This window comes from Thamnophis sirtalis, unplaced genomic scaffold (assembly GCF_051295495.1).
Source record: "Thamnophis sirtalis isolate CommonGarterSnake01/CBP01778 unplaced genomic scaffold, rThaSir2_p1.2 scaffold_1, whole genome shotgun sequence".
Taxonomy (NCBI): Eukaryota; Metazoa; Chordata; class Lepidosauria; order Squamata; family Natricidae; genus Thamnophis; species Thamnophis sirtalis.
In genome coordinates, this window is record NW_028261381.1 from 107,421,064 (window position 1) to 107,433,135 (window position 12,072).

Below are 12,072 nucleotides of genomic sequence, written 5' to 3' on the forward strand. Positions count from 1 at the left end.
TGCTTCAATCATAATTAAATAAAATTTCTCCAGATGTTATTAGTTATTTATGAAAAGCAAAGCTGTTAAGATTTTTTTTACCTTTTAATAATTATATTAAGTTTATCAAGATATAAAATACCAGAGAAATGAAAGGAAAAGGGAAGAAAAGGAAAGAAAAGAAGTATAGGGTAAAAAAAAAGGTGGGGTAGTGCACCACCTTTTAGTGCAGTAGAATAAGATAGCAACATTATGGCCTCAACCTTTTACTTTTACATACTTAATACTATATGTACTAGCCATTTCTATAATAACAAAAACTATCAGTGTTTTTATTGTTCTGAAATTATAATGATATTATAATATTTAGTGAGATAATAATGAAAACAAACTTACTATATGCAGAATAGTTTATTTGAGAAATACTAAATTTTGGACTTAGTGTATCAAATTCTGTATTAATATTTGTTGCTGTCCTTACGGAAGCTGACTTGAATAATTTGTTGTTATCTTCCAAGATGAATAGAACAGATATATTGCATTCATCTCAATAATTAAAATTATTTCTTGCAGTTTTAAAATCTTGGTTTTGTATGTTGTGAAGCTTTCATAATGAACACTCTTGTTCAAAGGAGCAGGATGTTCCAAAGGGCAGGAGCCACAGTAGAAAATATTCTTCTCCTGGATCCAATCAACCGAAATTCTACAATACAATACAATAGCAGAGTTGGAAGGGACCTTGGAGGTCTTCTAGTCTAACCCCCAGCCTAGGCAGGAACCCTACACCATTTCATACAAATGGCTATCCAACATCTTCTTAAAGACTTCCAGTGTTGGGGCATTCAAAATTTCTGGAAGCAAGCTGATCCACTGATTAATTGTTCTAACTGTCAGGAAATTTCTCCTCAGTTCTAAGTTGCTTCTCTCCTTGATTAGTTTCCACCCATTGCTTCTTGTTCTACCCTCAGGTGCTTTGGAGACTAGTTTGACTCCCTCTTCTTTGTGGTAACCCCTGAGATATTGGAACACTGCTATCATGTCTCCCCTACTCCTTCTTTTCATTAAACTAGACATACCCATTTCCTGCAACTGTTCCTCATATGTTTTAGCCTCCAGTCCCCTAACCATCTTTGTTGCTCTTCTCTGCACTCCTTCTGGAGTCTCAACATCGTTTTTATATTGTGGCGACCAAAACTGAATGCAGTATTCCAAGTGTGGCTTACCAAGGCATTATAAAGTGGTATTAACACTTCACGTGATCTTGATTCTATCCCTCTGTTTATGCAGCCTAGAATTTTGTTGGCTTTTTTGGCACCTGCTGCACACTGCTGGCTCATATTTAAATGGTTGTCCACTAGGGCTCCAAGATCCCTCTCACAGTTACTACTATTGAGCAAGGTACCACCTACACTGTACCTGTGCATTTTGTTTTTCTTCCCTAAATGTAGAACCTTACTTTTTTCACCATTAAATTTCATTTTGTTAGATAGTGCCCAATGTTTCAAGTGTGTCAAGATCTTTCTGTATCTTAAGCCTTCTGGAATGTTGGCTATTTCTGCTATCTTGGTGTCATCTGCAAATTTGGTGAGTTCCCCATTTATCCCCTCATCCAAGTCAATGATGAACATGTTGAAGAGTACTGGGCCTAAAATAGAGCCTTGGGGTACTCCACTGCATACTTCCCTCCATGTAGATATAGTTCCATTGAGGACTACACATTGAGTGTGGTTGATCAGCCAGTTACAAATCCATCTGGTGGTGATGCTGTCTAACCCACATTTTTCTACTTTATCTAGTAGTAGGTTATGGCCTATTTTATCAAATGCCTTGCTGAAGTCCAAATAAATTATATCGACAGCATTCCTCTGGTCCACTAATTTTGTCACTTTGTCAAAGAATGCAATAAGATTAGTCTGGCATATTCTGTTTTTGACAAACCCATGTTGGCTTTTGGCTATTATTTTGTTTACTTCCAGGTGTTTGCTAATTCGTTGCTTAATTATCTTTTCCAGAATCTTCCCTGGTATTGAGGTCAGGCTGATAGGTCTATAGTTTCCTAGATCTATTTCCCCCCCCTTTTTTGAAGATGGGAACCACATCAGCTTTTTTCCAGTCCTCTGGCAGTTCCCCGGTGCTCCAGGATCTCTAAAAGATATAGTTCAGTGTTTCTGAGATCTCGTCTGCCAGTTCCTCCAGAACCCTGATGTGTAATCCATCTGGTCCTGGTGATTTGAACTTGTCTAGGGTAGACAGGCGCTCACTTACCATTTTCTTCCCTATTTCAACTTGTGTTTCTAATCTGATTTTTGTGATGCTGTTTTTGGTAGGTTGGACTGTTTTTCCCCTTTGTGTAAAGACAGATGCAAAAAAATGAGTAAAATAGTTTTGCTTTCTCCCTGTTGCTTGTCATTTTCTTGCCACTTTCTCCCAGCAATGGACCAATTGTTTCCTTGACTTTTTTTCTTGTTTTTAACATGTTGGAAGAAGCTTTTTTTGTTATTTTTTTACTTTTGTGGCAAGCCTTTCTTCATTGTGAGCCTTAGCTTTTCTCACTTTGACCAACAGTGTCTGCAGTATGCTCCTTCTGCTGGCATGAGGGAGATAGTTCCTTAGATAGCCTGCTATGGTATTTAAATGTGATAACCAATACCTTGAATTGCACCCAGAAACAAACTTTCAGCCACTGCAGCTTTTGGAACATAGCGTAACATTCAACATCTATGAAATTAGACACCATAAAATTAAATAATTTATAGGTGGAAGAGCCTGCAGTTTTCTTGGCAAGACTTTTCACAAATAATTTGCCATTGCCTCCATTTTAGGGTTGGAAAAAGTGACTGGCCCAAGGCCACCTAGCTGACTTTGTTCCCAGGGACTAGTAGAACTCAAGAGGATGCCAGTTTCTATCCTGATGCTTTAACACTATAAAACATGTATTTTGGAAAAATCCATAATTAATCAAATCCCGTCACTGCTGACCTTTTCCCAAACTCTTAGATTCTGCAGCCAAACTGTTCTTTAATCAGAAAGAAAGCAGATAGATGATATCCAGTTTAAGTTTCCTAAAGAATGTACTATCATTAATAGATGTTATAATATTTTCCTATTTCCCTATCAGCCTTATTTTGCAGTTATCTTTTCTTCATATTTTGCTCCATCAGCCATTCCCCAATACTTAGCTTCTTTTTTTTTTGGCTCATCCAATCTGTTGTCTTGCAGAGAGAGAATACAAATACTAAGCTTCATTTATGTTTTACTACTCAAAGTATAGAAAGAGGTAGCAGCTTGCAGAGGAATCATCCATAATTTACCCTCAAACTCCCAGTGGACCTTCAAAAGCTTTCTCCTCCAACTTCCAATTGGACTTCCAGTGATATCGGAAGCCTGGTGTGCGAGCTCAGCAGCCAGCTCCAAACTCTCCCTGTCAGAGGGTTCGAATTTGGACCATAGCCACTCCAGAGGGGAGGCGAAGCAAAGGGGGACTGCCTAACAGGTAGAGGGGTGCCGCATCTCCCCTCCCTGACTTGGAAAGCACCCTCAGCAGACAATGAGGAGCAGCAGCAGCAAACATGGCTGCCATGAAGCTAAAGATGACCAGAATACCCAAGACGAAGCAGAAGAAGAGAAAGTAAGTGGCTTGTGAACTGGGCAAAAGAATAATTTCTCTTGAAAGTATCTCCAAGAAATACAAAGGGGAAGCATAATTGAAGTATTTGCTAACAGCAGAATAAGTGCATTTTTTAAAAAAAGGCATAATATGTAAGAAGAGAAACTTGTCAAAGAAAACTAAGTCTAAAAATTGAACTCTCGAAGTGAAGAGGTGACATTGAAAAGGTATTTTTATTAAAAAGAAATACTGGAATCTGATCTGAAATTTGTTTTTATTTTATTACTATTACATTTTATTACCAATTACTCATCCACATATTGAATTTTCAATCTAAAATAATTAAAAATGGATTATTAGCATTACGCAGAGAGGCAATATGAAGCTAAACATGAGCACCATCTGCTGCTAAGAGGAGGACTGTGCAACCTTGGGAATTTTTATCTTTGTTGGATTATAAGGATTTACCTCAAATTGACTTTAAACTCTAAAATTACAATACTGTTGAGCAAATAAAAGGGATTGGAAAAGACATGGATAACCCCCTGGATTTTTCTTTTAAAATTGGATTGACTAAAATGGAAATCAGTGGAGATAATGATATGGAGCTGTCATACCAAGACATTAAGGATTGCACAAAAGAACAGCGTAAGGAGGTGATGGAAATATCCGGCTCTATGGTTCGTATAGATCGAAAACTGGAAAAAATAATAGAAAGAATAACAACTCCTCAGGACAATGAAGAAAGAATGGAAGTACCTAAAAGAATGGAGGAGATAGCAGAATTGGGAAACAACAAGAAGATAACAACAAAAAGATATTAGTAAAATTGATGGTGAAAAGAGGATTAGAGTAGGAGAAAAATATTTTAGAAGATGTGAAAAGGCAATGGGAGAAACAGGAAGATAGCTGGGAGAGAAAAAGAGGTTATAATAAGCAATTATAGAATAAAACAATGGGGGGAAAGGATGAGGGGATTGAAAATTAGAGGCCATAGTCAAAATACAGATCTAAAAGTAGATGGAATAAATGAACTAAAAGAAAAGGAAATATCACGTCTTTGATTACTAGAATGACAAGGGAAGGTGGGGGGGAAGAGGGCTAAAATAGAGGTAGAAAAATGAGGGGGGAAATAGCAAAAATTGAAATTAAGAGGCTATGAAGTATGGTAGAATTATGAGAAGGTTTAGGAATAAAAGATGACAGTAGAAACTATGTGTTAGTAGAATAAAAATTAAAATGAATTGTAATTATTAAAAATAATATTGTTATGACTAGATGTATTGAAATGTATGAAACCCAGGAATCAAACCATTCACAAAATGAGATGTATAAGAATAAAAAACAAAAAACTTATATTAAAATAAAGCTTTCTCATCCAAGGAAATAATAACAGCTTGAAACTTAAATAACACTATTATATTATTTAAAAATCTAATATTATCAGGTCTTTGATATGTCCATGTAAAATGTGACTTAACTGGATGGACAATAATGGGAAGTGCAAACTCAACAGAGTTTTTAAATATGGTGCCAAATTTTAGCATAAATATATCAAGGCAGTAAGTGTAATTCTAATGGAACACCAGATCTTTTTCTAGATTAGTAAAAACTGTTACAAAGGTCTCATAGAATTATGGCAAGAGAATCCATTTTAAATGATATATACCAGATAAAGTGGGAAATAAATAAATAGACATGCTTTTATATTAGTCTACTGGAAATGTATTAGATATAATTGTGGTTAGTGCTTCTTGGAGCAAGATGAAAGAAGGTTAGAAAGCTTGTGTTGCGACATCACTAAGGATCATGACTAGGTTATAGATAGATTGTCAAGGACAAAATTTATCTCAGTGATTGCTAAGAATTGATAACAGCTTGATGGCACATAACCAATCTGAATGTCATACATTCGGTAAAAAGAAATCTGTTTATTTCTCTGACCATTCAGCTATATAGATTAATATAAAACATTCATTGATAAATAAAAAGAAAAGATTTGTCATATTATATTTATAATAAAAATGTGTATTTATAATCTTACAAAAAAAAAGCACTACCAGTATAAAAATGTCATTTAAAAAATGGGACTATCCTATATTCTAAAAAACTCAATTGCAAAGTAAGCAAAAGCACACTATTAATAAGGACTAAGAGTTGCTATCACTCTGTTGAAAATGATATACTGTAATAATATAAGCATTCAAGAGATGTCAACAGTTGATGGACAGTAGAAAATATAGTCATCCCAGACTGTCAATAGAATCTTAAATATCTTGTATCTAATCTCATACAGGTAGTACTCATTCACTGCAATTGCGATTGGCAACTTTGTCACTAAGCATTATGTTCCTTAAGTGAAATGTGACCATGCCACTTTATTACATCATTTCTGGCTGTAGTCATTAAGCGAATCACCTGGGTCAATAATGCAAGATCACATGACTGCAACTTGCAACTTCTTCCTAGCTTCTCCATTGCCTGTGAAAATTTGCAATGGCAATCACATGACACTGGGATGCTGCAACTATCGTAAATGTGTGCCAGTTGCCAAGCACCCAAATCACAATCATGTGACCATGGGGATGCTGCAATGGCATCAACTTTGAAGACCTGTAAGTCTTATTTTTCAGCACAGTTGTAATCTCAAATGGTGGTGAATAAGTGGTCAGTAAGCTAGAACTATCTATATTAGATTTTTATTTATCTCAGACAAAAAAAACCCTAAGATTATAGGTTCCTTTTCTTCATAAGAAAACATCCTATTTTATACATGTATTTTTGATCATCTAGAAGAGTCATTCAAGATTAATCATGTTTAATTTTGCTTTTCTCTCTAGTTTTGAGAAACTCCCAAGCCCTGTCAACAGTACGGGAGAGGAAAGAATATGTTTTGCTCTTTCAAAATTCAGTTGATAATCTTCTAACCGAGTTAATATTCCCTGTTATAGATTTTCTCTAACAGATCAGACAACCATGTTAAGTTCATTCTACTAATCTATGAATGAACAAATTAAAATGGCAAGAATAAGATTCTAAGTCTACAAGACCTCATTAGCTTTTTCCAATGTTATGAATGTGTCAGAATCCCGTGTTTTTCTACTTGAGATTTCCTGTTCTGAACTGCATACATTTTAGTATTGACTGACATTTGAAAAGAAGCAATCGGGGCATTAATCATTCTTAGACCCTCATCCATTGCCTTGGAAAGAAAGATGATGTTTTTACTGCCATTTTCATCACTGATGATGCAACAGAGAAGGAAAAGAGTGGTTGAACTTTTTCTATTGTTTTCGGTCTTTTGGGTGGCATCTGGAATAAATTAGCAGCAAATGATCATAGCTAGCAAAACAATGGTAATCAATGGTTTACAACTCTAATAAACGAGACTAACCAGTTAACCGGATACAAAATGAAGGAGTGCTATGGTATGCAGAAGTAGATGTACATAAAATTTTATCTTAAAGATAAGTAATTCTTACATTATTTTTCCTTTATCTGTCTTGTCCCTATGCCTTCACTGAGTTTCATGTTTTCATGTACATTTGTAGTGAGTAAAATTTGAAGTGTACAACTGTAGAAAATTATGAATACATTTTCTATCCCTAATTTAGGGAAATTCATCCTCTGCTTTCCAAATCATATTTTACGAAAGTACAAAGGCATACACGGTGGCAAATCTTAATATCTCTGATTCCATCTATCTAAATACAGTATATGTAACACCTTAATTATGCCTTTAAATATATTTCTGGCTTAACCCGATGAAAAAAGTTGTCATGGTCCTCTTTATTTTCTATTTTAGATGGCAGACGCCATGTGCCTTTCATTCATTTGCAAGATCTGAGGCCCTGTAACTTGGTGTTATCAAAACGGTGGTGTGTTATTTCTTTTAACTTGACATACATCCAAATTAGTAATGGAAAATAGTACATTAATGGATCAATTTACTTTTGGAATACAATCTTCAGCCTTTTCATATTTTGAGGCTTCAGTGCAAATACCTATATATTTTTATCTCTTAATCACAAGTGGATTTTTTTAATTTAAAAACTGATATTCTTTCAATATGGGTCCCACTGTGTACATGTATAATTGTAGTGTATAGTTCTTTGTAAATAAATATTGAATTATACCCTTTCTATAGTCTTTAATATAATTATCCTTGAACAAGAGAAATTAAGAAAGTAGTATTGAAATAAAACAATGAAGCTTTTCACTTCTGAATTTCTTTTTCATCTTATTACTTGCATATATCCATAGTCTATTAGTATGTAATCAAGATATACATGATTAAATACTTCAGTTTTATAAATGAGGAATTAAGGCACAGAAATACTAAATCAGAAAAAATCCTACATAAGTTTTTTAGCTGAATGATTGGAGTCCCTATCTCCCTATTTATTATTAGTGAGCAAAACTGGTTCAGCTTTCTTTTTATCCTCTTATGAAATATGAATTTCATATGAATTTCAGAGCCGAGGTGGCGCAGTGGTTAAATGCAGCACTGCAGGCTACTTCAGCTGACTGCAGTTCTGCAGTTCGGCTGTTCAAATCTCACCGGCTCAGGGTTGACTCAGCCTTCCATCCTTCCGAGGTGGGTAAAATGAGGACCCAGATTGTTGTTGGGGGCAATATGCTGACTCTGTAAACCGCTTAGAGAGGGCTGAAAGCCCTATGAAGCGGTATATAAGTCTAACTGCTATTGCTATTGCTATTTTTGGTTGTAATTTTGTCAAAATATTCTCAGAAATTCTAGAATTCAAGATCAACTTATGGCTTTGGTATTATGCTACCTTATTTGTTAACTATCCCATTCCAGTGGGAATGTTTCACCATGTTTATGTAGACTTAACTTCGTCAAGTTGTGATATACCATACAAAATGTTAGACTTTAGACTTTGCAGCGGGAGGGTTGTTTCCAAAATTTTATCAAAACAAATGCAATAAAAATTCTATGCTGTTGTGTGTGTATGTATGTATGTATGTATGCATGTATAGATGTATGTATGCATATTTTTCTATTTAGTTTTCAACTTTCTTGTTAGAAATCCAACCTCTTGATAAACATTTCTTAATTGTTTTGCACAGTGTAGGATACAATGAGGCTAGTAGTAAAAAAAAAAAGATGTGTCTTGGCATTTGGTATGGCATTAAAATTTTCTAGTGGGCAGCAAAATTATTTAACTGGGAATTAAGTGGCTGATATTTTCTTTTTTTTAACATGGGGCAGCTGTATCTTATTCTGCCAATTATCACATATTTAGCAGGGCTAAGTGTTCAATCTACAATAGCAGGTTTCTCGGGTCTGTGCTTAAATTATATAGCATATGGCACAATTTCATACATTTCAGCTACATTTCTGTCAATGCTTCATGAATCAAATCCAGACTCTTGCGGCATTCTATGTGTTATTAAAACAATAATTAGTAAGTACAGTGTGTACAATTTCAGTACCTGTATCGTTAGAAAAAAGAAAGAACTCAGCAAACGAGTCATCATGTGATCCAGAAATAAGAGTCTGTGTCCTTGTTCCCTAGAAGTTTGTCAGAAAGTCAAAGTAATGTCTTGCATGCACTGCTAACTGATTGTGTGGAAATTTTTTTAAGTTTACTTTTTCTTTATTCTTCTGTCTCTTTTATCCATCTTCCCTCATTGTAGCAAATTAGACGCCCGGATGAAAGCAAAGGAGTTGCTAGTAGAGTTGGATCCCTCAAAGTAAATATGTTTCTAAATTTTATTTTGCAAGTTTTCTTCTATAGCCTACACATTTTTTTTTACAGGGAGTGGGGAGGGAAGGAAGAGGGTGGAGCTTCGATATTTCTCACCATTCCACTTATTTTTAGTTCACTTTTTTTTAATCACTATGGGATCACTTTTTATTTGTTTCTGTGCTATACAAGAGCTATCATAACTCAGTTAGCTAAAGGAAAGTTGCCAAACTATTATTTCTGAATCATACTGTACCTCTGCAAAAGAAATTAGCTTCCTTAACCTATTTTTGGATTAGAATCATGAACACTTCAGATGGCAAAGTAGCAAATTCTGTTCATTCTAGGTAGAGAAGGATTCTGAGGCATAATCTACCACCTTCTTAAATTTATATAATTGCAGTGAAGGAGTTAGTCTGATTCCTTTTAAGTGGAAAAAGATAGTTTAAATGGATGCACTTTCAAGTGTATCTAAATAGACAGAAGACTTTTTCTTCAGTTCGAAAGTCAACTAAATTGTTGTTTTTTATTAGTGTTCTTAGGTTTTATACTTCAAGAGTACTTATGTATTAATAAATTAGACAAACTCGGACACATGTTTGTATATTCATTTAAATGAAAAATAAAGATTTTGTGATATTTCTTTGAATGAATTCCCTTTTAAATTAAATATTAGACATTACTAAACTAATCTCCATCTTGAGAGGGATCTTGGAGTCCTAGTGGACAACCATTTGAATATGAGCCAGCAGCAGTGTGCAGCAGCTGCCAAAAAAGCCAACACAGTTTTAGGCTGCATAAACAGAGAGATAGAATCAAGATCAAGTGAAGTGTTAATGCCACTTTATAATGCCTTGGTAAGGCCACACTTGGAATACTGCATTCAGTTTTGGTCACCACGATGTAGAAAAGATGTGGAGACTCTAGAAAGAGTGCAGAGAAGAGCAACAAAGATGATTAGGGGACTGGAGACTAAAACATATGAAGAACGGTTGCAGGAACTGGGTATGTCTAGTGTAATGAAAAGAAGGACATGGGGAGACATGATAGCAGTGTTCCAATATCTCAGGGGTTGCCACAAAGAAGAGGGAGTCAAACTATTCTCCAAGGCACCTGAGGGTAGAACAAGAAGCAATGGGTGGAAACTAATCAAGGAGAGAAGCAACTTAGAACTGAGGAGAAATTTCCTGACAGTTAGAACAATTAATCAGAAATGCCTCCAGAAATTGTGAAAACCCCAACACTGGAAGTCTTTAAGAAGATGTTGGATAGTGATTTGTCTGAAACGGCATAGGGTTTTCTGCCTAGGCAGGGGGTTGGACTAGAAGACCTCCAAGGTCCCTTCCAACTCTGCTATTGTATTGTATTGTGTGGTATATCATATTAAGATATGTTAACTTATACATTCTTATAGAGCTGGCTAACAAATCAGTGAATGTAGTGGAAAAATGTTTAATATCTTGGATTATAAAAATGCTGAAAGCTCACAGCATAGTTATCCTGACAATATTCAGCAGTATAAATAGGTAATTATTATTTATAAACTTTGAAGCGTTTCACTTTATTACTTCAACTGTGTTTTGCACCACATGGAGCACTAAGTTCTTTCTGTTGTTTTTTGCACTTTCTTGCCATCTCAGCTTTCTGTCTTGAAAATTATTTTCTTTTGTGTGTGTGGTGTGTGTGTATCACCTTTATTCCAAAAGAAGCCATCTTACTATTTCTCTTAATACTGCTCAATAGAGTTGCTCTCTGTAAAAGTGTCATTGCACTGAGCATAAAGAGGGGGAAGACAAAGTTGTAATTATGCATTTGTTTCCCATATTCAATTCCAAAAAATAATCTAATGAAAATGAATATAAAAATGCTATTATACTTATACTAATGATAATATTACATTCCTCTATGTCTTTCTCTAGGGATTCTTCTTTCAAAGAATTAAAACTATAATGCAATTGAGGTATACATTGTGTACATTAATTGATGCTTTATATAAATAAATAAACAATGCCAAACAGTGTATTTAATAGGTTAGCCATTATAAATAAATCCACATTAAACAACCATTGAGAACTCAGTCTCCAAATTGCATTTTTAGACATTTATACATTTTTGCTAAAATATGAATGAAGTATTTTAAAGTTCATATTTTTATTTTTGAATTATTGGCATAGACCCAAAACACAAGGATGAAATAAAGATAATTACTCAGAAATCTTATTATTATAGAAATTGTATGAGGACTCTTTTAAAAATGTTCTGAAAATGTTTAGCACTCTGATGGTTAGGAATCAATATATGATTATTGAGAAGTGTACCAGTAGCTATAACTATATGTATTTGCTAATTAACGTCTACACTTTAAAAAATAGTTGCTATTTTAACCAAATGATTTTTATCTTAACAAAAGGCTAGTCTTTTTGTATTATGCTACATGTATTACAAAGGCTATGGCAAATGTGTTGCACTGTATCATCACTTTTTTAAAAAAAATGGAAAGAAAGAAAATGAAAAGGCAATAGGTGGCTTTTTCAATTCATTTTCTGATGTTTACATATAGCTCCATCGAAAGCTGGAGGAGCTCAGAGATCACCTAGATGGGAATATCAAAGGATGCTCTCTCCGAGTAAATGTACGATTTCACTCGGTGAATTATTTTTAATAAACTTTTGCTGGCTGGTAATACCAAATGTGATTGGTTTGTTTTCTTATCCCATCATTCTTCCACTTTTTCTTTCCCCTTTTCTGTTTCCTTTTCTAATTCAGGTTTTATAC

At 34.6% G+C, this 12,072-nt stretch overlaps 1 protein-coding gene across 14 annotated transcripts in view; it reads left to right on the forward strand.

Moving 5' to 3' along the window:
• GPHN (gephyrin) overlaps window positions 1–12,072 on the forward strand; it is a 234,873-nt gene that overhangs the window by 163,650 nt on the left and 59,151 nt on the right. For 8 of the 14 annotated variants that reach the window (XM_087720983.1, XM_087721001.1, XM_087721025.1 and 5 more), the window contains one exon: window positions 9,248–9,304. The exons of the other annotated variants lie outside the window; for them this stretch is intronic. In XM_087720983.1, the coding sequence (XP_087577109.1) occupies window positions 9,248–9,304 (57 nt within the window). The remainder of the gene's footprint in view (window positions 1–9,247; window positions 9,305–12,072) is intronic. 14 annotated transcript variants of the gene reach the window in all.